Genomic DNA, 27,750 nt, shown 5'->3' with positions numbered 1-27,750 from the left:
GAGACCAGCTAAAACCAGTTTACCAGATTATGCTAGCTGGTTTTTTCAATCTTGCGTGCTTTTATGGAAACATACCCAGTGTAAACACTTCCAAGCATTGATTGCTAATACATTTTGCAATACAAATTTTACTCTTTAAATGTCAAAATCCTAAAAAAAAAAATCTGAATGGTTTGCATCACTGTATATTTTTTGTTTATTTCCAGGTGTTTATCATTAATTTATTTTACTTTTGAGCGAGACGCTGCGCAGACCTGTCAGCGTATGATATTAAAGTACCGCGAGAGCTCTGATGTCATATGCCGATCAGTCTGCGCAGCGCCGCAAGAATACACCTATTAAATTGAGGGGTGATGGCGACAAGTTGTGTCGTTTAGCCACGCCCACACAGTTGATTTAAGAGACGAAGGGAGTTTGTCAAGAGAGGAGAGGAAGCTGAAGAACGCCGATGAGCCGTCCGAAGAGTATCACAAACTCGAGAAATATTCAGTTATTTTTGTCGCACCCGTGCCATTCCTCGTAGGTAACTGTGGACTTTGGATACAGCAGGTCTCTTTAACAAGCGGCGCCTGCGAGAAAGCACCAGGTGAGCAAAAATTTCATATTCTGTTATATTCACACATGAGCGCGCTGCGTGCACACCTGAACCTGTTCTGCGTAATCAGTCGATATGCGCGCGTCTGACTATGCGATTAACTGATAACATTTCCAAGGAAACCAAAAAGTTTTTTGGGAATTGACTTGAGGAAATTATTAATGAGGTGTGAAACGTTTTAAACTCTTAGTTCACGCACAAAAACAAAGGTGCTCAAACATTTTTGGTTCCCAAAGAAGTTTTCAGTCAGAGGTTTGTATTAATTTCTTATCTTTTTTGGTCTGCAGTACTGTTGTGGGCTCCTTGTCGTAATATGCATTAAGGACCCTCTAGGAACTTATATAAAAATGTATGTTGTACTATATTATACTTAAGTATTTACTACAGTAAACTTAGTACACTTTACAATTCTATAAAACAGTGTTGTATAGCATTAACTATAGTGAACTGATGAACTGTAACAAATATTACTTAGGAATTTCACTATAGGAATATACTTCAGTATTTTTTCATGTGGAAACCTTCATGAGTATATCAGAGGTATTTCCCCCTCCCAAAAATTGTCTGAATGCACACAGTCTTGTTAGTCAATGCATTCTCCGCTATCTGCAACATCTCTGTTCATCTAATCAGCAGGCGCTTGTGCAACACACCCATTCTCTTTTGAGACTGGATTTTCTAGAGCAGACACGACCTGTTTAGCTCAGCCCTGAGGATACAAATTCAGACAGGGCTCTGAACAAGAGCTTTCAGCTGTGGCGTTGCATTGAATGTTACCAAAGTTTTTTTTTTAGAAATACCTTATACAGTAGAGTTGTTTTGACTTGCGCTGCTTACAATCACCCTACTGCTTGTGTCCCATGTGTTGTTCTTGTTGACTTTGAGCTGTTGGCATTTAAAGTATTAGCAAGGATTGAACATCTGCCAAGATCAGGCATGGGATGAAGAAACGTGCTGCTCGGATAAAATAAAGCATGCAATTGCAGGTGACCACTAAAGACCTGACTCTCAGGTAAAAGGTACAAAAGTGGTCACTGGGGCGGTGCCCTTTAAAAAAAAGTACACCTTTGTACCTCGAATGCGCGTATTGGTACCTCGAATGCGCGTATTGGTACCTCGAATGAGCGTATTGGTACCTCGAATGCGCGTATTGGTACCTCGAATGCGCGTATTGGTTATTGGTACCTCGAATGCGCGTATTGGTTATTGGTACCTCGAATGCGCGTATTGGTTATTGGTACCTCGAATGCGCGTATTGGTTATTGGTACCTCGAATGCGCGTATTGGTAATTGGTACCTCGAATGCGCGTATTGGTAATTGGTACCTCGAATGCGCGTATTGGTAATTGGTACCTCGAATGCGCGTATTGGTAATTGGTACCTCGAATGCGCGTATTGGTAATTGGTACCTCGAATGCGCGTATTGGTAATTGGTACCTCGAATGCGCGTATTGGTAATTGGTACCTCGAATGCGCGTATTGGTATTTGGTACCTCGAATGTGCGTATTGGTATTTGGTACTTCGGTGGGACGTATTGGTACCTCGAATGCGCACATTGGTACCTCGGTGGGTCGTATTGGTACCTCGAATGCGCACATTGGTACTTCGGTGGGACGTATTGGTACCTCGAATGCGCACATTGGTACTTCGGTGGGACGTATTGGTACCTCGAATGCGCACATTGGTACCTCGGTGGGTCGTATTGGTACCTCGAATGCGCACATTGGTACTTCGGTGGGACGTATTGGTACCTCGAATGCGCACATTGGTACCTCGGTGGGACGTATTGGTACCTCAAATGCGCACATTGGTACCTCGGGGGGGACACATTGGTACCTCAAATGCACATATGGCTACCTCGGGGACACACATTGATACCTCAAATGCACACATTGGTACCTCAGGGGGACAGATTGGTACTTCAGGGAGACACATTGGTACCTCAGGGGGACATATTGTTACCTAAATGCACATATTGGTACGCACGCATTGGTACCGCAAATGCACGCATTGGTACCGCAAATGCACGCATTGGTACCGCAAATGCACGCATTGGTACCTCAAATGCGCACATTGGTACCTCGGGGGGGACACATTGGTACCTCAAATGCACATATGGCTACCTCGGGGACACACATTGGTACCTCAAATGCACACATTGGTACCTCAGGGGGACAGATTGGTACTTCAGGGAGACACATTGGTACCTCAGGGGGACATATTGTTACCTAAATGCACATATTGGTACGCACGCATTGGTACCGCAAATGCACGCATTGGTACCGCAAATGCACGCATTGGTACCGCAAATGCACGCATTGGTACCGCAAATGCACGCATTGGTACCGCAAATGCACGCATTGGTACCGCAAATGCACGCATTGGTACCTCAAATGCACGCATTGGTACCTCAAATGCACGCATTGGTACCTTGGGGGGACATATTGGTACCAAAGGTTATTTGATTAGGGTTGGACCTAAACTTTGCAGAACAGTGGCCCTCCAGGACCAGGAATGCCCACCCCTGACTTAAATGGTACATTATAAAAAGTCGTGTCCCAGTGACAGCTTTTGTACTTGGTATTCTCACTTTTAATGGTGACATCTGTGAAAACAGATTTTTCTTAAAGAAAAATACAACTTAAAGGTATAGATCAGATTTTCTTAATGCATTTGACATTTGTATCGATTAATATGGAAGCCCTGGAAATCAAACCTTTAATCTTGGTGTTCCTATTGCCATTAAAATGGACAACCGTGTCTGTATTACCCATCGTTTGATGCATTTTTGCAGGTTTCCTGATGCATTACGGCAAAATTCTGAGTACAAGCTCTAACATGTTGCCTTGTAAGGTCTTGCGCCGAAGCCTGAAGCTCTGGAGGAAGCGTGTCAGCGTGGTGAAGCAACTTTTCAATATCAACATACTCCAAAAACCATTTCACTATTGTTTGTTCCTCTTTGCTCACATGTGTTGTTTGACTCTTTGTCATGTAAATGAGTCATTCAATGCACATTTTGTCGCTCTTATATAATTGCAGTCAGGTATGGAACCTAGGTGTGTGCACATGCATGGTCATCTGCAGTTATCACAACAAGTGCATCTTAGCTGGTAATGAACTTGCAGAGATGGCACTAAGCTAATCTCCTTATGCTTCTCACACACAACCTCAACAGTATGCGTTTAAGCCGTGTTGTCATCTGTTTTCGCTTTTACACCGTAACTACTGTACTACTTCACTCCAATAGTCTCGTACTCCGGTACCCTGCTGCTTTTGGGATCCTGTTTCTTCCTTTTATCTTTCTGACTGCCTGGTTAGGAATAGGTGGATTTAAATGGGGGTTAGAGGTCATGGGCTAGTACATGCATAGACTGCAGGGAGCTTCTGTTTTCCTCTCCCTGAGGGAAGGGTAGTTTTGGGACACTAGTGTACTACCATGTTACATTAAAGGGATAGTTACTCAAAAACTAAAATTGTTGTTCAAAACCTTTTGAGTTTCTTTGGTTGAAAACAAAATAAGATGTGTTCATAAATGATGGTAACCACACAGTTGATGTTATCCGTGGGAAAACAATTATTTTGAAATCAATGGTACCATCAACTGTGTGCTTACTATCTATGATCAAAATCTTTTGTGTTTAACAAAATAAAGAAACTCATATTATGGCATTTTCACTTTTGGCTGACCTATCCCTTTAATCCCAGCTGGAAAACAATACAGATTAAAGCTTCTGTTTATTGTTTTTCATTCATCATTCATTTGTGTGCATCTTCTGTATTTTTTATATTTATTTCCCCCTAAACCTATTGTAACAAGACGTTGAAAAGCAGAAGGAACTTTGCATAACTTGTTAAATTCAACTAGTTACTCATTTACCCACTGGCTATTTCTTAAGTGGTCTTTAGTTATGCAACGATTAGCAACAAAGTCATATTATAGTATGTAAACTTTTGTACTTTTTGACACAAGATGCTAAGTTGCACTATTTCTGAGCCCTGGAGACCTGCGCAGGGTGTGGTGGATAATGAAATTTTTCTTCGTCCAAACTTGTTTAGGAATGACTTCTTCATAGCAGATGTGCTTTTTACTTCAAAGGGCTACTGTGGCTGTCTACATATCTTGCAGGCTAATAGTGTATGCTGTGTATATAAAGATGCTATGTCTAAGACCTACTGAAAAATCTATATTTGGAAGCTTAAGTTAAAAATTTTGTTTACGTTGCCCAGCTGAGCTCAAATAGGAATATTGGTTTAAAATTACTATTAGAAATGGTCACACATTTATCGTCATATTTGTATTTTATAAACTTCCATATGGGGGTTGGACTTTATCAAAGTTTAATTGCATCTAAGTTCCTGTAAATTTGATTACTTCTGTGTACACACTCAGAGAAAAGGTACAAAAGCTGTCAATGGGGCGGTACCCATTAAAAAAGTGCACATTCATACCTTCAGGGTGCATATTAGTACTTTACAAGTAAATATTGGTACATCACAAGTACATATTTGCATCTAAAGGGTACATATTGGGACATTTTTAAAGGGTATCATTCCAGTGACACCCGTTCTTTTCTCTGAGAGTGTAGGAATACAAAACTGAGCATGGGGAATTCTGGGATGAAGTGTTTGTGGGAATTTGTGGAATACCTGTAAGGTCTTGAAGGAGTTTGGATGTATGAAATACTTAAAGAATGAAGATTTAAAACTCAACAGTTGTGGTGGTTGTTGTACTGTAGCCCCATGGCACTGTGATGGTATTAAGCCGCAGTCACACTAGACTTTTTATCCCACTGACTTTCATTCATGTGCAAGCGAATGCGTCAGACCAAAATCTAAGGGTGTCACGATTTAGATTTTAAATCGAAATCGATTGAAATTAAGTTAAAACGTCGAACATCGGATTAAAAAATGGAATCGTCGATGCCCTAGGTCACGTCCGGTCGGCTTGCCAAGCGGAAAAAAAAACACGTGTTGAGTGCTGCGTGTCAACCTCCTCTAACTTAGCCAGTCAAAAGATAGCATGGCAGATGCATGAGACACCACGTGAGCTGCTCTTTACATGGGAAACAAAAAACAGCAAGCACCTCCCGCCTTCAGCTGAACTCAGCGCGCGACCGTACGTACAAAGCAGAACCGCGTCTGACAGGACAGGTCACGTCTCTGAACTGAGATCTGTTTCACAACAACTTATTTCAGTTGCTTAAGAGTTATGAAAAAGATTGTTTGTATGGTCTGTAAGTGTGACACTTGTAAGTGTGTTTTTAAGGTGCTAAGTACTGACAGGAAGTTTCGTTTTATCAGGTATGTGCGTGTACCATATTTTTCCACCGGCAGCATGACTAACAGTGTTGGGAAAGTTCACTTTCTACATGAACTAGTTCAGTTCACAGTTCACATTTTAAAATGAACTAGTTCAGTTCATATTTCAAAATTTTGAAGTAGTTCACAGTTCCAAAAATGAACTAATTTATAGTTCTCTTTTCCCGTATTATTTTTAAAAAGTATTTCCATTATAGCCCATATAGAACAACAGACAGCATTTATTTGATCAGTTTTAACACTGAAGCTAAATGCGTCAGATTTCATTTTCATATCCAACTCTAAATCCTTATCCAACAAGGGTTTACATTAGCATTGACTGTCTTTTAATTTGTATTTGCTTGCACATACCTTGAAAGGCTAGCCGTGTGCTTCAAGGGGGTCGCACATCGGTCGAGAAGCGCTGTGAGGCGTCGCGTGTATGACAACTCGCAGGTATTGCACACCACACGTTAAATAGCGACCAGAGTCAGTGTTGTTTTGATGACGCATGCAGCTGTGAAAAGCTGGTGTTGCCAGATTGGGTGTGTTTTTTGCTACATATTAAGGCCTGTTTACAGTGTGTATTAGCCGGGTTTTCGCCTGGAAGACTCTCTAGAAATCTGGCACGACGTTAAACCGAGAACATGCCGTTCACAAGCACCAGAATGAACGAGTTCATAGGACGTTCAGTTCACGTTCGCCCAAAATATGAACAAGTTTTCAAAAAAAATCAAGAATCGAATCGTGACCTTAGAATCAAAAATGTAATCGAATTGAGGAATTGGAGAATCACGACACCCCTACCAAAAACTCAAGCTTGTGCTTCACAATCGTATCGTAGAGCATTGTGAATTGTAGAAAACCAGTACGTCACTGCGTGACCTTTCTCTCTCTACTGAAAAGCACAAATAGACAGCCAAAGATCATATTGATGAGCTGATCCCTGCCTACTTCTCGCAGGAACGTCCGACAAATACTTGCATGTGTGACCGTGGCATTAGTTGTTCATACCACAATATTGAATATTTGTCATGTTTATATCCCGTCAAATTAATATCAATTCTTGTTCTGGTATCCTGTACTGTATTACACTGTAAAAAGTGAAAGATGGATTTGCTTAAACAAACAACTACAATTTGTAAAGCTTAAAAAGTTTTGTCAACTTAAATGTTTTACATAAAGTAAGAAAGTTCAATGTATTTTTTTGTAAAAATGTAGGCTTTTTCAAATGAAAATTTCCACTTAAATCCGTCATTATTTCATTCAACTTCATGAAGACCTTTTAACTGACGTTTAGTTTGTCTAAATACATGTGTTTGAAACAATCTTGACCGCAAATACTTTGTCTTTCACATGTAGCCAAAATGTCAGACGCAGAGAAGTTCCTCTATGCTGACCGCAACACCATCAATGACCCTTTGGCCCAGGCTGACTGGTCATCAAAGAAGCTGGTGTGGGTTCCCTCAGAAAAGCTTGGCTTTGAGGCTGGCTCCGTCAAAGAGGAGACCGGAGATGAGTGTCTCGTGGAGCTTGTCGACTCTGGCAAGAAGATCAAGGTGAATAAAGATGACATCCAGAAGATGAACCCACCCAAATTCAGCAAGGTGGAGGATATGGCGGAGCTCACCTGCCTGAACGAAGCCTCCGTGTTACACAACCTGAGGGAGAGATACTTCTCCGGCCTCATCTATGTGAGTCTGTCTATCTAATGGATCAATTTTCTTTGAATGTCTGGTTGTATATTGGGAATAACTGGCCATGTTGGGAGTTGATTTAAAGCACAATGGTTATGTTAGTTAAGATAAAATATGAAGGGATATAAAGTCATGATTTGACAAAATACTATCTACAGGTAAATATGCAGGTAAATACCCTCCATGCTAAATTGTTGATATACCCATATATTTTGAATAAATTACAGTCCATTATGTTATTTTGAATAATGTAACCCTCTCCATTTCATCTGAAATGGTTTCAGTTCCACTTTCTAGAGTTCTGTCATTTATAAAAGTGGTTCTCAATTCCACTTGGTTGGAACCCACAGCACTGCATATATAATATGTCCTGGGAACGTACTTTTAAACCAGTCTATGTTATTTGTAACCTGATTATTTTACGTAAAGATGGAGTATTTGTGGAAGTTTTGGTGCTTTGTGACAAATAATGCATTGCTAAATTATTATTTCAGACGTACTCTGGGCTGTTCTGTGTGGTGATAAACCCATATAAGCATCTGCCCATCTACACAGAGGAGATCGTAGAGATGTACAAGGGCAAGAAGAGGCACGAAATGCCCCCTCATATCTATGCCATTACAGACACGGCTTACAGGAGCATGATGCAGGGTGATTAATATACTGCTATTCATTTTGATTTGGTACAATGCTAAAATGACAATTTTTAACATTTGTTTGCTGTCTAACTTTAATCATTTATTTGCAACTGATTGCCTTATTAATTCCTATCTAAATCCATTTAGATCGAGAGGATCAGTCTATATTGTGCACGTAAGTTTGATCTGGCACTCACTCAGAAGTGGACAAAACTACCTAAAGAAAATAACATAAATTTCTTTCAGATTTCTTAATCGCATTTTTTTTCTGTTCCCAGAGGTGAATCAGGTGCAGGAAAAACCGAAAACACCAAAAAAGTCATTCAGTACCTTGCATTCGTGGCATCATCCAAAAGCAAGAAAGATCAAGTGAGTATTCAAAGCTGTTCTCATAGCATCCTCATGACTTTTTTTTGTCTACAACATTTTTTTGATGCCACATGCTCGTGACACACAATATTAACCCAATATTGGCCTGACTGACATTTTGTCATTTGTAAATTGACATTTCGTCTCTACGGTGTTCCATACTGATCATCATACTGACCAACCCCACTCACTTTACGATGTCCTGACAGAAAAACAATCAATCAAGTTTAATCGTTTTTGTTTCCTGCAAATCAAATAAAAAAAATCACATCTGTGACTTTGACTGAGAGCAAAGAAGGTCTTTCATACCCATTTTTAAGCATGGGGACACTTGAGAGAAATTCTGTATCTGTCCTGCTAGGTAGAATTATGGAGAGTGCCAATACAAAGCACATCACTTTATTAGTCAGTGTTTATGTATACCTTTATTCCAGGAGTGATTCACTAATTTTACCATCTCTGTGACAACACACATCTTGTTAAAGATTTCAGGCAGTGATTGGTCGGGAAGCAACATGTAGTCTGACAAAGCGTGCCGCACAAGCCCTGAAAAGTGAAGCCAAAACGTCTCGATCGCCCCCCAGTGACTGGTCCCAGTATAGGTCATAAACTCCGCCTCCCCATGTTATTCAATGGGACTTGAGAACAACTAAAAAAATTCATTACACTTCAATTATCTTTTTTCCGAAGCTGGTTTCTGTCATTTACTGTAGTTTTTATCACGCTGATGTAAATTCAAATGTTTGTTTTTAAAATAGGTTTGTGTTTGGTTAGTTATTTAATGATATAAAAACGGTGGTGTCACGTCATGATTGACAGCTGTGATATGTGATATGCGCATTCTACGAGAGCGAGGGCGGGGTTTTGACTTCGCGGCTTCCCTTCCTGCTCACTACTGCGCATGACTGGTCCCGAAATCGCTATTGTGCAGACTCAAGACCCAAGATGTCAGCGCCATATCGGGACACGTTTCACCAATGGAAGAGAGCGAACAGGCGTCGTCCATCTTTTTTTACAGTCTATGAGTCTGACATTTTATTTAGGAGAATTTAGGACTCCAAATGGCATAATCTCACCCAAGAATTATCGTATCAGAAAAAAGTATTGTGCCGTCTGAATGTAGCATAATGGTGCATACACTCCAAACGCGAGTTTAACGATTTGCGCAAGTAGATTACATGCAAAGAACCGATCAGACGCGTCCTCGCGCGGGATGATGCGAATGACGCGAATTGCGCCGTGCGATTGTCGTGAATACGCACGCTATTCACCTCAAACGCTCCTTCGCGCAAGTTGAAAATATTCAACTCGGGTGAAAAATTCGCATGACACAAAGTTAAATCTAGACCGAGCAACGCGATGCTACGCGTTTGGTGTGTATGTAGCATAAGAGTTGTGTGCTTATAAGGGGTTGCAGGAGTGAATCTGGCCAGCTTTGTCATGACCTCTGCTGTTGTATATGATTAAATGCGCATTAATGTCTTTTAAAAACTCATTTCATTACCCCCTCTCACTTTTTAAAACCAATTTATTACTTGCCATGGTTGTTACATAGTGTTCATGTGTTTTATAACCCTGGGTTTGATGCAATTCCTCTCTGTCATTTGGACCAGGAAGTCAGAACTCCGTATATTTCACATTCCATTATCAGGTCTAGACCCGTTCTTTCTGGTTGTCTAATAGCTATGTGTAAATACCTGCAGGTTTTACTGCTAAATAAGACTTTGTAGAGATACCGTAAACCCCCTGCTGATGAATGTTGTGTTAAAAGGTTGAGCGATTTCCAAAGTTTTTGAGTGACACCTTGTGTTATTGCCCATATTTGAAACTTTCTTTCTCATCCTCCAGGGAGGCGTCACCCTGTCACATGTGAGTCCCCCCCTCCTTACCCATTTCTCTGTTTAACCTTTCTTAAAATTTCTTTTTATTTGACTCTCGTTTCCTGGTCATGTGATCTGTCACATCACAATGATCTTCTGCAGACTTAATTATATGGTGTTGTGTTGCAAAGTCTCCTCCTAACTGCTTCAGCCGATACAGATTTGAACACTTGTGGTACACAGATGTCTTCAGCATCATGAATCAAGTGAAAGTTGCTTAAATGGGAAAATCTGTGATATTGATGGTGCATATTGATGCTTTTGGGAACTTTGGGTATTAGTTTGAAGCTATTCTTATCAGTTTCTGTAACTACAATTGTTACATACGTCTACTATTTATTGTCTTTTATGGATTGAAATGCTTTGTCCAACAGGGGGAGTTGGAGAAACAGTTGCTTCAGGCTAACCCAATTCTGGAGGCCTTTGGCAATGCCAAGACAGTGAAGAACGACAATTCCTCTCGATTCGTAAGCATGCAGATAAAAATACATTTGAGTCTTTCATTTGTCCCAGTTAGTGTCAATACCAATCACTGTCTGTTTTTATTTCACAGGGAAAGTTTATCAGGATCAACTTTGATGTAAACGGTTACATTGTCGGAGCCAACATTGAAACTTGTATCCTTTTTATTTTGCCGCTGATGTTTGAATGCTAGCATTAGCAATATGCTGTGTTCCTGTATAGCTCAGTGGTAGAGTGTTGGGTTAGGAGCTCAAAAGGTCTTGGGTTCGAGCACAGGGAACATGCATACTGATTAAAATATATGCCTTGTAAGTGCATTTGGATGAAAGCGTTTGCCAAATGCATTAATGTAAACTGTAAATGTGGATAAAACAAAGTGGATATGATACGTTTACTAGAGGTACTTTAACTGCTGTCTATGAGGAAGTGAATGCATTTGTTTTATTAAATTCTCAAGGTTTATTTGCTTTCGCTACGCTGTTTATTCTTTAACAAGCATTTCTCAGATCTTTTGGAGAAATCTCGTGCCATCAGACAGGCCAAAGATGAGCGGACCTTTCATATCTTCTATTACTTGCTGTCAGGAGCAGGAGACAAGCTACGCTGTAAGAATCACTGATAAAAACACATTTAAGCTATTCATTTATAAAAGCAAGTCACACAGTGTGAAATCAATTAAATTCATTAATTTGCATTGTTGGGAAGCAGTTTACATTAAATACGTTTTGGAATGAAAAGTAGAAACAAGAAAATAAACCAGTGTAGAAATGGAAATAGTGCTGCAGGGATGGTGTATTTTTGTTGGCGTGACACTTGTTCCATCGCCCCAAAGCACATACATTTTTCCATAGAGCTTATTTTTTACAATAATCCAAAAGTCTGTGTTTAACTTTTTGAAGTCTAAATGCGTTTACTAGAAATTAAAAGCTAAGCTTAGGCTACAAGTGAACTACAGCACTGATAAATTGTGCCAATTTCCATCCAGCTGACAAAGGCAAAATGATCCAACTGTGGATATGTCCAAAATTGTTGGATACCACAGATCCAACTTTAGATCTAGCTCACAATGATGACTAGCGTGTCGCAAAACTCCCAAAGGCTGGTCGGACTATCGCGCGCTCACAATGATGACTAGCGCGCCGTCCAACTCCCGAACGGCAGGTCGGACTAGCGCGTCGCCCAACTCCCAAAGGCCGGTCGGACTAGCGCGTCGCCCAACTCCCAAAGGCCGGTCGGACTAGCGCGTCGCTAGGCCTGTCGCGATAAACGATAAATCGATTAATCGCACGGTAAATAAAATGAGCTCGATCATTTTTTTAGGCCGCGATAATTCACATTTGCATGCTTGTTTGTTTTCCTTGTCTCTCTCTCTCTCTTCCAAAGAGACTGGATGACCGCTCCGTGCAACGAGTGACAAGGAGTGAAACCTCGTCAGTCATTTGTCAGTCGCATGATCTGTGTGGGGAGGGGGGACTCCTGGCGTAGCCTATCACAGTAGGAGTACTGAGGAGGATGAGAGCCGCGTGAGAAGTGTAGCAGGAGAAAACACTAGTTAAGACGAGAGTTGGAGAAAAAGATGGATTTACTAGAGGCTGTTTACACTTGTCATTAACATGCGTTTTTATCGATCGGATCACAATGTTTTACGTCTTTTCTGACTTTTCTGACACAAGGTGAACAGTGCTATTTTAGCCTTTCATTGATAAACTAAAGCGGGTGATCTCCGCAGTTTCATTTTGCAAGCGTGTGAAAGTTGCGCGATCTTATTTCATCAATTGCGCTGAAAATTCAGAGAAAGCTCTAACATATAAACGTACAAAACACTGTGCAGCATGTATACTTGCTAAACAAGCAGCGGACTCCGACATAATATTAGTTTGCGTCCATATAAACTCATAATTACTCCCGCTGGCGTTCAAATGACAGCGGAGAGACTCGCCCACCGTCTCACGGACCGTCCCCTCACAGTATTCAGCACAGAAGCGGTCGAAAGTGGACAAAAGAGACGGATTTAAATACCAGGTGTAAATGTGATATGTCTCTCTCGTCCACTTGTGATCTGATCAAAAACACATCTTGATACCAAGTGTAAACAGCCAAGTTTCAAAACCAAACGCTACAGCTGCAGTGTGGGAGTACTTTGGATTTAAACCTAATGACCGAGGTGAACCACTAAACCTGAACGAACCACTAAACCTGAACGAGCCGTTATGTCGCATTTGTGGTAATAACGTAGCACTTAAAAGTGGCAACACGACAAACATGCATATGCACCTAAAACGCAATCATCCTGTTATTTTGTTCATTTCTTGTGGATATTTAAAATGTCTTCCAGTTCCAGTATTACTTATTGTTTAGAAATAAAAGTTTATAGATCTTTGAAAAGGTGTATCTGCATTATTATAATGGTCCCGGAGCATCAATGTTATCGCCTATCGCGATAAATTCCGAGGCAATTTATCGCCTAGCAAAATTTGTTATCGTGACAGGCCTACGCGTCGCCCAACTCCCAAAGGCCGGTCGGACTAGCGCGTCGCCCAGTTTACAAAGGCCGGTCGGACTAGCGCGTCGCCCAGTTTACAAAGGCCGGTCGGACTAGCGCGTCGCCCAGTTTACAAAGGCCGGTCGGACTAGCGCGTCGCCCAGTTTACAAAGGCCGGTCGGACTAGCGCGTCGCCCAGTTTACAAAGGCCGGTCGGACTAGCGCGTCGCCGAGTTTAGAAAAGTCGTTTGTGTTTACAAATAGTATAACTAAAATAAAACATGAAAAATGTTTTTTAGGATTGTATGAAGTTCACGAGTCATTAGTATCAAAATTTCTTAGTATCAAAATTATTTTCTTTGTTAATCCACAAGAGGACACAGATATTTACTCGGTTGCTATATTTGCTCCAGAATTTTCTATAAATGCACACTTAAGTTTAGTCCATAAGTTTAGCATTTAACTGCCAGGTAATAGCAAAGTTAGTTTAAAGGAGATAAAGTTCCAAGGTTTGTCTTTGAAATGCAATCTGATTCTAGTATATAGATTCCACATAGATTTATGTTTTATTGATTTTCCTCTCCTATAGCTGAGCTATGTTTGGAAGACTACAGTAAGTACCGTTTCCTGGTAAATGGAAATGTCACCATCCCAGGACAACAGGATAGAGAGCTTTTTGCAGAAACCATAGATGCCTTCAGGATTATGGGCATACCTGATGATGAGCAGACAGGTATGGAGACTCTAACAAGACACCCTTATGGGCATTTTTAACAAGTTTAATTGCTTAATTAAGTAAAATGTAATTCTGTCACTAATATCCAGACTCAATCATTGATTTCACATGGCAAGACCTAGACCTTTTTTTTTTCAAATGTGTCATGGTTTAAGAAAGGATCTCCAGTTTCTCTAGTTATAAGATCTGTTGAGGCATATTGTGTATTTTCCACTGTTGTCTCAGGTCTGTTAAAGGTGGTATCTGCTGTGCTACAGCTGGGAAACATGAGTTTTAAAAAGGAACGCAACACCGACCAGGCCTCAATGCCTGATGACACGGGTACAGTACCTGACTCATTATTGTTTCATGTTCTCTTTGGTTTTTATTCTTACAAATCAGGCTTATTGTCTTGTATAGAAATGGGTACTAATTACTAAAAAAGTTCTGAATCTTGATCTCCGTTGACTTGATGTCCATCTTTCTTATCAGCTGCACAGAAGGTGAGCCACCTCATGGGCATGAACGTAACTGATTTCACCCGTGCCATACTCACGCCGCGCATTAAAGTGGGCCGTGATTACGTTCAGAAGGCTCAGACTCAGGAACAGGCTGAGTTTGCTGTGGAGGCTCTGGCCAAAGCCACGTATGAGCGACTCTTCCGCTGGCTGGTTATGCGCATCAACAAAGCTTTAGACAAGACCAAACGTCAGGGAGCTTCTTTCATTGGAATCTTGGATATCGCTGGATTTGAGATCTTTGAGGTGGAGACAGTTGGCTGAAATTGTTTTATTTTTTGTCCCAGTAGGCCTAGTTAAATTCAACTTTTACTTTTCCTCCTGTAGTTGAACTCATTTGAGCAGCTTTGCATCAACTACACCAACGAGAAGCTCCAGCAGCTGTTCAACCACACCATGTTCGTCCTGGAGCAGGAGGAGTACCAACGTGAAGGCATCGAGTGGAGCTTCATCGACTTTGGTCTTGACCTGCAGCCGTGTATTGAACTCATTGAGAAAACGGTAGGCTTATTTTTTCATTAGTGTTTATGAAATCATTTGAGATGTTATCTGAACTCAATTCAAAGAGGAAGTTCAGTGGAGTTAAGCATCCAATTTCTCTTCCCAGACTGGTCCTCCAGGAATCTTGGCACTGTTGGATGAGGAGTGCTGGTTTCCCAAAGCAACAGATAAATCATTTGTGGAGAAAGTTGTTCAGGAATTGGGCAACAACCCCAAATTCCAAAAACCCAAGAAGCTTAAAGATGATGCTGACTTCTGTGTTATTCACTATGCTGGCAAAGTGCGAACCTTTTGTGTTTTTGAGGAATCGATTTGGTTAATTCTTTAGAAGCATCGCATGTCATTGCATTTGTTTGTCTGCTCTTCCACAGGTTGATTACAAAGCAAATGAATGGCTAATGAAAAATATGGACCCTCTGAACGACAACGTGGCCTCTCTGCTCAACCAATCGACAGACAAATTTGTGTCTGAACTCTGGAAAGATGGTATGTGAGACTGAACTTGATAAACCAATAAGCTTGTAAGAGGGCTAGCTGCACTAATTTCGGACTAAATTTTGACGACAATCCACCTGCTACATTGAGCTTTTGTGTGTCAGGCTTTTAGGTCGTCATAGAGAAAAAATGAGTCTTCTTCTGCCAGTGTGTATTATGCAGGTGGTCTGCTATTGTTCATCCTGGACACTTAAAGACCCTACAGTTAAACACAAAGTTCTTCTCAAGAGTCTTTGAAAAATGCTTTGTTTTTCATTCAAGTTGACAGAATCGTGGGATTGGATAAAGTGGCCGGAATGTCCGAATCCATGCATGGAGCCGTCAAGACCCGTAAGGGAATGTTCCGTACTGTAGGACAACTGTACAAGGAGCAGCTGACCAATCTGATGACCACCCTGAGAAACACCAACCCTAACTTTGTTCGATGCATCATTCCCAACCACGAGAAAAAGGTGTGAAGAACCCAGTCTTGATTAAACAACCCATTTGGCTTCTGTGCTGCATTTTGATGGTTACTGTTCCTCTTTTAGGCTGGTAAATTGGCACACAACCTGGTTCTCGATCAGCTGAAGTGTAATGGAGTACTAGAAGGAATTCGAATTTGTAGACAAGGGTTCCCCAACCGCATCGTCTTCCAGGAGTTCAGACAAAGGTTTGTGAATCTCCAGCTAATAATATTTCAATGTTTGATACACAAGTGGCACATTTAACCGTATCACCAACTTTAATGCATGAATATATACTTTCTGTAAGTTGGTAGGCTTCTCAAACTGCATTGTATTCTAGACATTGTACATTGTTTCTATTTTTTGTTAGATATGAGATCCTTACACCAAATGCAATCCCTAAGGGCTTTATGGATGGAAAGCAGGCCTGTGTTCGCATGGTAAGTGATGAATTGCACACTGCACACAGTTATTTATTGTAGCTGGTTTTGTAAAAAAACTTGCTTCTCACATGTCAAATTGAGTTTACATAAACCTTTGTTTTTTTCAGATTAAGGCCCTGGAACTGGATGCTAACTTATACCGTATAGGTCAGAGTAAGGTGTTCTTCAGGGCTGGAGTTCTTGCTCACCTGGAAGAGGAGAGGGACATGAAGATCACCGATGTTATCATCACGTTCCAGGCCTGGTGCAGAGGCTATGTTGCTAGGAGGTAAAAAAATGTACCAGATGTTAATATGGATGCAGGTGTTTTTGTTACTCAGTAGGTAGAGCATGGGTTCAATCCCCAGGGAACATGCATACTGAGTAAAGTCTCCACCAAATGCATAAAGTCAATGCATTAGAAATTTTGTCATCTGATGAAACTGTCGTAAAATGGTAAAGTCTGAAATCAAGGCACCTGAGTTTTTATGTATGAAGATTCTTTGGTTTGTTTTATGCAGAGCCTTTGCCAAGAGACAACAGCAGTTGACAGCCATGCGTGTAATCCAGAGAAACTGCGCTGCTTACTTGAAACTCAGGAACTGGCATTGGTGGAGACTCTTTACCAAGGTAGACATCCAAAGATCTTTCACTTCTTTCTCTAGGTTTGCAATCCTGTATGTATTTATAAGTTCACTCTGAGATCTAAAAGAAAACCTCAATTTCTCTTTCTTTAGGTGAAGCCTTTGCTGCAGGTGACCAGACAGGAAGAGGAGATGATCGCTAAAGAGGAAGAGTTGGTCAAGATGAAAGAGTTCCAGCAGCAAGCTGAGGAGCAGCTAAAAGAGTTTCAGGCCAAACAGCAGCAGGTATGTAGATCTCACTGGTGATTGCATCTCTTAATCACCTTTCTTCTAATAGTGAATCTTTTTTTTTCTGTCCATAATCTGAACCTTGACCTTTTTTCTTCATGATAGTTGAATGCAGAGAAGTCGGCGCTACAGGAGCAATTGCAGGCTGAGACTGAGCTTTGTCAGGAAGCTGAAGAAATGAGGGCTCGTCTGTCTGCACGTCAGCAGGAGCTGGAGGAGATCCTGCATGACTTGGAGTCACGCCTTGAGGAAGAGGAGGAGAGAGTCGCACAGTTTCACACGGAGAGGAAGAAGATGCAACAGAACATTACAGTAAGCGAGCAATGGAGAAAAAGCTTGAGTCTGACATGTGGACATAACTGACCCATAACCTCAAATCTTTTCTCAGGATCTGGAGCAGCAGCTGGATGAGGAAGAAGCTGCAAGACAAAAGCTGCAGCTGGAGAAGGTCACCACGGACTCCAAGCTAAAGAAGATCGAGGAGGACATCATGCTGCTTGATGACCAGAATGTCAAACTTTCCAAGGTCTGACAAAAATGTCTTTTACAAACATTATGTTGCTGTAAATGGAGGATTGGTCATGTAGGAATCTGATTCTGCTAAATAATTTTCAGACTGTTATCGTAGTTCTTCGTTATTGGCTGCATGTTCATGATTTACATCTTTTGTTAAGAAGCAGATCAGTCAAAACCAAGTGGGAGCAATTTTACCCATTTGCAATTATTGTCCTGTATACTCCAATAACTTGAACCCGCATGTCTGTGTACACAGGAGAAGAAACAGCTGGAGGAGAGAATCGCAGAGTTCACCTCAAACCTGGCTGAGGAGGAGGAGAAATCCAAGAGTTTGCAGAAACTCAAGAATAAACATGAGGCCATGATTACTGACCTGGAGGGTAACTCCATCACGAACCTTGAAATAATGAGGTCCATGTGGAATGTCAGGCCAGAAATTCTGATAACTACCTCTCACTCTTACACTTTCAGATCGTCTGAGGAAGGAGGAGAAGCTCCGACAGGAGCTAGAGAAGAATCGGAGGAAGCTGGAGGGCGACTCATCGGAGCTGCATGATCAGATTGCAGAGCTACAGGCTCAAATCGCAGAGCTTCGTGCTCAACTGGCTAAGAAAGAGGAAGAACTCCAGGCTGCTCTGGCAAGGTGAGGGAACCATTCTTGGGGTGCGCACACATTTCTCGAATGCAGTTGTCCCTGCTCTCCCACAAGCTTGAGCCTGTATGTCTACCACTTTCACTTATAGCAGCTCTTGAACGTTTCTTAATTTAGGATCGAGGAGGAAGCTGCACTGAAGAATGCTGCCCAGAAGAACATTCGTGAGCTGGAGGCCCAGATGTCAGAGCTGCAGGAAGACCTTGAGCTGGAAAAGGCTGCTCGTGCCAAAGCTGAGAAACATCGCAGAGATCTGGGAGAAGAGCTAGAGGCTCTAAAGACTGAGCTTGAAGACACACTGGACTCTACTGCAGCCCAACAAGAGCTCAGGTCAGCTATGAGCAAAATTGTTAAGGCTAGTGTCCTAGGGCAAAGTCAAGTCTACCATTGGCCGTGCTTTTGTGTCTAAACCTCTAATTGTATGAAGGATTGATGGTTGAATTATAATTTATATGCTTTCATCCTTTACTTAAGGACAAAGAGAGAGACTGAAGTAGCTCAACTGAAGAAGACCTTGGAAGATGAGGCTCGTTCACACGAACAACTCTTGGCTGAAGTGCGACAGAAGCACAACCAGGCCTTTGAGGAGCTCAATGAACAGCTAGAGCAGTCCAAGAGGGTGAGGACCCCCTGCTTCTCCTAAAGCATTAATGATTATTCCAAGTGCTGCTTTAAAAAACATCTCTCAACATTGTTGTATCCCTTAGAATAAAGCATCGGTGGATAAAGCCAAACAGGCACTGGAAAGTGAACGCAATGAACTTCAGATCGAACTTAAGTCACTGACGCAAGTTAAAAATGATTCCGATAACCGAAGGAAGAAAGCAGAAGCTCAGGTCCAGGAGCTACAGTTAAAACACGGAGAGAGTGAGAAACAGCGATTGGAGTTGGCTGATAAAGTGACCAAGATGCAGGTATTAAAACCAAAAGATTTCAACACATGATGAATCGCTTGCAAAATAGATCTATGATTTTTTTTTATTTAATGATTGTATTTTGAAAAATTTAGGTGGAGATGGATGCACTCCAAAGCACCTTGAGCAAGGTGGAAAGCAAATCCATTAAAGCAGCAAAGGACTGTTCTTCTGTCGAGTCTCAGCTCAAAGACACCCAGGTACAACTTGGTCGTTTGTTTGAAAGTTGCATATCATACTACCTTTACCCAACAGCCTAATGAACCCACTTGTTTCTTCTCGGGTTAGGCGTTGCTGGAGGAGGAGACCAAGCAGAAGCTTGCGCTCTCCACCCGTCTTCGACTTCTAGAGGATGAACAGAACAACCTGAAGGAGATGCTGGAGGAGGAAGAGGAAAGCAAGAAGAATGTTGAGAAGCAGCTCCACACCGCTCAAGCTCAGGTGTGTAACCGTGTGTGTTATATTTTCAAATTCAGATACTCAGCTGGTGCATGCAACTCCAACATATTAAGCTTAGGAAGATCTCCAATCTCAGTCCAATGTATCTAGTAGGAACATTGTGAATTCATTCAATAATACCACCCTGAGTAGCCAACCAATTGGATTCTGATCTTTTTTCTCAGTTGGCAGAGATGAAGAAAAAGGTGGAGCAGGAGGCCCAGACCTTGGATAGCGTGGAGGAAGGAAAGAAGAAATTGCAAAGAGAGGTTGAAAACATCATGCAACAGTTGGAGGAGAGGAATGCAAGCTTTGATAAACTGGACAAGACCAAGACACGTCTGCAGCGGGAGCTAGATGATGTCCTGGTAGACCAGGCTCACCTCCGACAGACTGTTCAGGAACTAGAACGCAAACAGAAGAAGTTTGACCAGGTAGAGGACTTGAATGGAGCCTAAATGCACACATTAATTTTTTTTCAAATGCTGATGTTTTTATGTAGTAATGAATTCATAACCTTGCTTTATGCAGATGCTTTCAGAGGAAAAGAACATCTCTACAAAGTATGCTGAGGAAAGGGATCGTGCTGAAGCCGAGGCCCGAGAGAAGGAGACCAAAGCCCTGACTCTGGCACGTGAGCTGGAGGCCATGACCGACCTGAAGGATGAGCTTGAGCGGGCCAACAAGCAGTTCAAAGCAGAGATGGAGGACCTGATGTCATCCAAGGATGATGTTGGCAAGAGTGTATGTAAAACTTGACTCACCATGTGTTTTGTGTATTTTTAGACCATCAAAGCTAGTGAGCTGACTAACTAGAGTAGCATTTTAAGACTCTTAATTGCTTTCAACTACCAAGCATTAGGCAGCATATAGCATGTATATAAAATCAGTTGGACGTATTGTTTGAGAAGAACGCGATCCCAGAATGCACCACAATGTTCTGTGTGAAAAAATAATGCAAGATGGCAGGAGAGTCGTGAAGTTGCATAAATACTATGTTTATTTAAAAGGGGTTATATGGTGTTGCTAAAAAAGTTAATTTGATGTAATGCAATGTGTTTACGCAGTTTAAGGTTTAACAAAACACTATTTTTCACATACCATACATTATTTTTACTAAGCACATTGTTCTGAAAAGTGCAGTGTGCTCTGATTGGCCAGTTATCCAGAAGCATGTGATGTAAATGTTACGCCTTTACCATTTTTGTAATATCAGCTCCCAAAGCACAGCATGTCCACGACATGATTTTCTAAATGCACGAATGACTTTTCATGTTTTTCCTTTTCTTTGTAGAGAAATCGCATCATATGACGTCTTTAATGCTTCAACTGAATTAAAATTTGGGCTTTTTGTATAACTGATTGTATGTTTTAGTTAGTATTGCGTCCTACTAAAACCAAGGTAATATTTCAGGTACATGAGCTTGAGCGGGCCAAGCGTGGAATGGAACAGCAGTTGGAGGAGATGAAGACACAGATTGAGGAACTGGAGGATGAACTTCAGCTCACAGAGGATGCTAAGCTGCGTCTGGAGGTGAACATGCAGGCCATGAAGGCCCAGTTTGAGCGAGATCTTCAAGGCAGAGATGAGCAGGGTGAGGAGAAACGGAAGCAGCTAGTCAAACAGGTATGTGCTCATCTGTTCTGCCTTACACACAAGTTTTACTAGGTTTGTTACCATGTTTATCATTAGGTTACATGCAGAGGCGGTCTTAACATAGAAGCATAGGTAGGCGGCTGCTTGGGGCCCCCTACCAGCGGTCATAATAGGGGGGCCCCAAACCAACCCAAAAAAATAAATAAACCCTCATCATCATAGTGATCACTTCAAACTTAACTTAAATTGTCTCTCTAGGTAAACTGCGTACAGCTATGCGAGATAAACGATCATACTATTGATTCCTAGAGAGGAAGTTAAAGACAGCTGCTGGTAAAATGAAACCCATTTTAAAATTATGCCAACATCCATCAGGTGCGTGAGATGGAGATGGAGCTTGAAGACGAGAAGAAACAGCGGGCCCAGGCCGTATCTGTGCGTAAGAAACTTGAGCTGGACCTCTCGGAATTGGCTGCTCAGATCGACTCTGCCAACAAGGCTCGAGATGAAGCTCTCAAACAGCTTAAGAAACTACAGGTACCCACGTACACATTTCCCCATTAGCCAGAACAAATGCTTGGGTTGGGCAGCTTAAACTGTATGTTAAATCGAGAAATGTATGTTTTACTATTTGCGTTTGCTTCACAGATCCAGGTGAAAGACCAGATGAGGGAATTCGAAGAGCTGCGTCTGTCCAGAGACGAGGCTCTTAACCAGGCCAAAGAAAATGAGCGCAAGATCAAGAGCATGGAAGCCGAGATCATGCAGCTACATGAGGTCCGTCTTCTTCCTTTCCCTTTTATATTTTTTTTATAAATAAGAAGCATAAGTTTTCCATGTCTCATTCTGTTATCTCTGTAGGACGTTGCTTCTGGTGATAGAGCAAAGAGACAAATCCAGCAGGAAAGAGACGAGCTACAGGATGAGATCAACAGCCAGAACGCCAAGAAGTGAGTCACCTGCTGTTTTTCTTTAATGTATTTGTGATGCATTGTCTTGCAGACAGGTAGGCAGTCCTACATGCACATCATTTTGATTTTTATGTTGCATGTGGAGTACCTTACAGTCTTTTTGCCCTTTCAGCTCACTAAGCAGCGACGAGAGGAGGCGATTGGAGGCACGTATCGCTCAGCTTGAGGAGGAAGTTGAGGAAGAACATCTCAGCATTGAAATGATCAGTGATCGACTTAAGAAAGCAACGTTGCAGGTACAGTACAGAGATGTTCATAGAGTTATGATTTGAGGTGTGAGATTAACAGGTTACAGTAACTCATTAACATCTGCCTAAGGCTGAGCAAGTTTCCGTGGAGCTGTCTGCAGAGCGTGCTAACGGCCAGCGTCTGGAGGGCTTGCGCTCCCAGCTGGACCGCCAGAACAAGGATTTAAAGCAGAAACTTCAGGATCTGGAAGGAGCTGTGAAGAGCAAGTACAAGTCCACCATTGCCGCCCTGGAAACCAAGGTCGCCCAGCTCGAAGAGCAACTGGACATTGAGATGAAGTGAGTGAGATGCTTTTAAAATCTGGCATAACTTTTGAATAGGACCATTTTCTAGTTCTCTAATAACTGCGTTTCTGTACTAAACTCCTTAGAGAGAGGCAACAGTCCACTAAACAGGTGCGTCGTGTCGAGAAGAAACTGAAAGAGGTCGTGCTGCAGGTCGAGGATGAGAGACGCAACTCTGACCAGCACAAAAATGAGGTGGGTTAGTGGAAAATTGGTAAGTGCCTGTTCACACTTGTGCTGGGTTCCTCAAGTCCTACCCTGGAGAGCCAGTGCACTTCAGAGTTTGGATGAGACATGCATGATGAGACAATTGTAACTTTTCTTGTTTATACTGAAAATGCCTTGTTGCTGATATGGCATTACAAACCATAAATACTCTTTCAGAATGAGAAGCTGAACACTCGCTTGAAGCAGTTGAAGAGGCAGCTGGAGGAGGCGGAGGAGGAGGCCACTCGAGCAAACGCCTCCCGTAGGAAACTACAGCGAGAGCTGGAAGATGTCACTGAATCTGCTGATGCTATGAACCGAGAGGTCAGCTCTCTGAAAACCAAACTTAGGTATGTGCATTACTTATAAAGTATCACCTAGTGGGGATTCCATCCAAACATGAAGCAAATCTTTTCGAAATTCCCAAAAAAAGAACAACACATGCGAATAAGGTGCATTTCCCATCAAGTTGGTCGAGTTTATGACGGTGGTATTGATAATCTAGTAACCAACGGTAAATAAAACAAGGCACACTTGGAAAATTGAGACAGGACTGCATTTAGTTACGATTGGGCAAGTTGTAAATTTACTAGCATGTAATTGCCAAACTGAATGCTGTGTGCAGAATTTTTTGATGCAGGCACTAGCAGCAAGGACATTGTAGCTGTGTCCCAATTCAAAGGCTGCGACCTTCTAAGGATGTATTTTAAGACTGATTGCATCACAGCAGCGCAACTTAAGGCGAGTAAGGCCCTCCCAATTCAATGGATGCTTGGAATGAAGCCTCAAAATGTGTCCTTTTTTCTCAGCGCTGTTAAGTAAATTTGCTCGAATTAAAGTCATTTTGGGATGCCGAAAGTCAAGTTTAATCATATAAAATTTATTTTACCAGCAACAAAATTGTGGCTAGTAACTTTGGAAAACAACTAGCCACTTTGGCTAGTGAGCAAAAAAGTTCATGTCAAGCCCTGGTTGCGTATTTTCCAAGGTTGATTAATTTGATATAGTTGAATAGTTTAATCTACATCAACGTGTCTCATTTTCTAAAATAAATTTAATATTTGTCTGATTCCATATTTATTTGAATAAGTCAGAAACGTCTCTGCTGTGTCTTGCTTACAGGCGCGGTGGGTGCAAATTATGGGTCCTCCGAAGATTAGACGTTCTCATTTCAGTTCTTTTTGCGGACTTCTGAGTCTGCCACCTTAAAAGACCTCGCCTTTTAACTGTGGGTTCACACCAGCCGTGTTTAAGGCATCAAATTTGCGTCTACCACGTCTAGTTTGCCCCTTGAACATTTGAGTTTACTCGTTTCATTCACGTGTGAAATTCTCGTCAGTGAGACATTCACGCGGAAATTCGCCTCATAGGAGGGGCTTCTGTGACTCCGCTCACTTTCTGTAATCACGTCACTACTAGAGCAAGCTCCTGATTGGTTAACGTGGCATGTTTTTATGTTTAACTTATTATGAGCGACATTTGGGAGCGACTACCAATGAGAACAAAGCAGTGGAGTTCACGTCATCCGTCTCTCATCAGTTACTGGAATGGACGTTATCCATTTGTTTATGACAACCGGATATAGAAACGCCTCTCTTGAAATAGACGAGCGACACACAGCAACAAAGTCGCTTATAATGTGAATGTGCCTTAAGGGGATCGCACACCGGCCACGCCGCGGCGTTCTAAAAAAATTTAACGCATTGTTTTCTATACAGCGCCGCCCAGCTGTGACTCAGGAAGTTTCTCAAATCCCTGTCGCGCCACACAGCGCCACTCACATAGTTTAACATTAAATAACATCCTATTTGTCCCAAATCATTAACGATTAACATTGGCTGCTAACGTATATTTGGCATATTGAAGTAGACGCTATCTGACGAAGCTTGCGCTATTTAATGTGCACTTCCGGTTTACAATACCTCCGAGTTGTCCTAGAAGCGACTTGGCGGGACGTGACGCTGAGCTGCGCGGCCGGTGTACGATCCCCTTAAGGGTCGCATGCTAAAGGTACATTCACATTATATGCGACTTTGTCGCTGTGTGTCGCTCGTCTCTTTGAAAAGAGGCATTTTTATATCTAGTTATCATAAACAAATGAGTAACTTCCACTCCAGTAACTGACGAGAGACCGATGACGTGAACTCCCCTGCTTTGTTCTCATTGTTAGTCGCTCCCGAATGTCGCTCATAATTTGCATAAAGTTAAACATCTCTCAACTTTGTCGCGTGACTGGACCCATCCAGCCGTCACTCGTGTTGCCGGATGCCGCTGAGGTTTCATTGAAATCAATGAGATTGCATCGCTCTGCTACTGCTAGACACTTATAAGGTGAATGTACCTTTAGAAGGTCGCAGCCCTTGAATTGACAGTGCTAGTGATGACATCAAGCCCCATATATGGTAAGGTCAGCTGATACAGCTAGACAATCAGTCATGTGGGTTTAATGTTCTATACGTTAGAATTTATTCTGCTTTTTTTCAATTAAAATATTGAATAATATTATAGAATTTGAATTAAACAAAATAAGTTTGGTATTGTTTTATATCATGTATTTTCCTGGGGGGATGAACATTTAGCTGGTAAATATTTTTTAAGCTATTCAGGTTGATAAAATAGTGTTCATAAAATATTTGTGTGTCCTATAGACGTGGAGATTTGAACGTCAACATACGACGCACAGGTGGACGATCTGGCTTTGACAGTGAGGAGGATATGGACCAGAAGAGTGAGGTGTCAGACACGACTCCGGAGTAATTTTTTCCGTCCCAGATAACCGTTTGGTTGCCTACAGGAAAGCTGTGCCTATAGATATATATTACTCATTGAGGACCTATTATATGCCGTCATGCTTATTTCTGTCCAAGTGTTTTGTATGCTTTTGAGGGCAATTGTAGCCTATTGGTGTTTTCACTGCAATTTTCAAATATTTTAAAGGAGATTGTGAGCTCAACTTGTACTAGTACCGAAAATTTGATATGAAACCTTGATATGAATCATTCCTATGAAACCAGTTGATGATCTAATCTGTCTGCTGCGGTGACAACTGCCTAAAAGAAATTTAATACATATTGTCCATTTATATTTTACTTGAGGACAAATTGATATTCAGTTTCGAAGTGAAATGTCAGAAGGTTTTTATGATAGGAGCAGTTAACCTTTGCCAATTACCTCGCCAAAAATATTATCAGCCAAAGAGAGATTGTTAAAGTTTTTTCTACATTTTAAGAGCACTTCAGCACCATTTGTGCCTTTTATAGTTCACCTTTCATCAAGACCACTCGGTTGGAAAGATTGTTTGCCTTAAGTTCATAAAATTCTGCTGATGTTTTGCTAAAGTTGTCACTCAGGAAATCTTTAAATCACTTATTATTGCAAACACTGCGTTCTTTTTTTTAGCTTCTAAAATGTATAAATCTATGATGTTCACACTTTTAAGGGGTGGGGTTTGGTAAACGCTCTTAGCTTTTGCTACTTTACAATGTATTTCCTATCATGCTTTTTCTTCTTGAATTGCTTTTCTTATTCGCGCTTGTAACATCCTGCATATTGAAATGTTTTTCAGTGCAATGTGTCTTGTGTATTTGGTCTGACTGAAATGTTTTTCCTCGCACATGTGGTTTCATTGCATCAGATTATTAAAGGTTTGTCTTTTGTATCCTCAACTTTCATCTTAAGTTTTTTTTTTTAAGCAGTTATTTCATTTATAGTAATTTCTTCATTTATAGTAAAGTCTCCACTTTAATTTACTGACCCCATTGTCAAATATTTAAGGGCCCCCTAGTCACAATTTCTGCACAAAACATATTTCAAGCACTAAAATATTTCAAGTCACATTTTAATTTATCTAGAGGCCCTCTAGTGGTCACTTGGATGAGAAACTCAAATAAACACCAATTTCGTATGTAACCAGTTAACATCGCATTTGTTTAATATTTTTAGTTTTTAAAAAAATAAGCCATTATTGTATCTCCTTAAATTGATACATTTTTGTTTAAATGGTAACATCTCTAGGCCTACCAAGTTAACAATAATGATTGGTGTATATAAATACTGTATATCAAAAAGGACCTGAAAATCTGTATTGTGCCATAGATGATCTGGACAGGAAACGATGGTTGATATTTGGCATCTGCAGAGATTTTAAAAGATTTTTTGAAAAAAAAGAAAAGCAAAGACAACAAAAGCATGAGAAGCCAGGGGATAAACAGAAATCAAATAAATTGACTTTCAAATAATATTGTAAAACCTGCACAAGTTTAGGGTCTTTATAACTTTCTTATTAAAATAATCTTTAATACTGCTCATATACAACTTATCTCAGACAACAAAATCATAGAATTTGGTTTCTTATTTGTAAACTTAGCTATGAATATGAGATTTGGTCAAAAGTAAAAAAAAAAAAATGAATTAAGTTGAAGCATTTTTCATTTTCTTTGGGATAATCGATAAACTCAAACTAGCACAGAACATTCTCACTCATACAGAAAAATTACGATGCCAAAATAACTGCAAAGTTATTGCAAAAAGT

At 41.1% G+C, this 27,750-nt stretch overlaps 1 protein-coding gene and 1 non-coding gene across 2 annotated transcripts; both read left to right on the top strand.

The window, feature by feature from the left end:
* The first annotated feature begins 411 nt into the window (after positions 1–411).
* myh9a (myosin, heavy chain 9a, non-muscle) lies at positions 412–26,884 on the top strand. The gene is made up of 41 exons (XM_065293721.2): positions 412–586; positions 7,257–7,588; positions 8,086–8,242; positions 8,377–8,404; positions 8,508–8,598; positions 10,447–10,467; positions 10,853–10,945; positions 11,032–11,095; positions 11,447–11,545; positions 14,012–14,155; positions 14,384–14,479; positions 14,630–14,901; positions 14,983–15,156; positions 15,263–15,436; positions 15,528–15,642; positions 15,913–16,103; positions 16,182–16,303; positions 16,468–16,537; positions 16,648–16,808; positions 17,041–17,149; positions 17,257–17,388; positions 17,497–17,703; positions 17,780–17,917; positions 18,164–18,287; positions 18,379–18,550; positions 18,677–18,889; positions 19,034–19,178; positions 19,267–19,473; positions 19,569–19,673; positions 19,762–19,914; positions 20,097–20,345; positions 20,443–20,655; positions 21,326–21,538; positions 21,884–22,045; positions 22,157–22,285; positions 22,370–22,458; positions 22,592–22,715; positions 22,798–23,006; positions 23,099–23,207; positions 23,397–23,569; positions 25,868–26,884. Exons 2-41 carry the CDS (start codon positions 7,262–7,264, stop codon positions 25,974–25,976), a joined length of 5,883 nt encoding a protein of 1,960 aa, XP_065149793.1. The 5' UTR covers positions 412–586; positions 7,257–7,261; the 3' UTR covers positions 25,977–26,884.
* LOC135741648 (small nucleolar RNA SNORA79) lies at positions 15,715–15,858 on the top strand. The gene has a single exon (XR_010529546.2). It is a non-coding gene; the product is annotated as a small nucleolar RNA SNORA79 (small nucleolar RNA).
* Positions 26,885–27,750: the final 866 nt, after the last annotated feature.

Source organism: Paramisgurnus dabryanus, chromosome 7 (genome assembly GCF_030506205.2).
Source record: "Paramisgurnus dabryanus chromosome 7, PD_genome_1.1, whole genome shotgun sequence".
Lineage (NCBI taxonomy): Eukaryota > Metazoa > Chordata > Actinopteri > Cypriniformes > Cobitidae > Paramisgurnus > Paramisgurnus dabryanus.
Note: the sequence above shows the minus strand (reverse complement) of the source record. Positions and strands in the feature narration are given on the sequence as shown.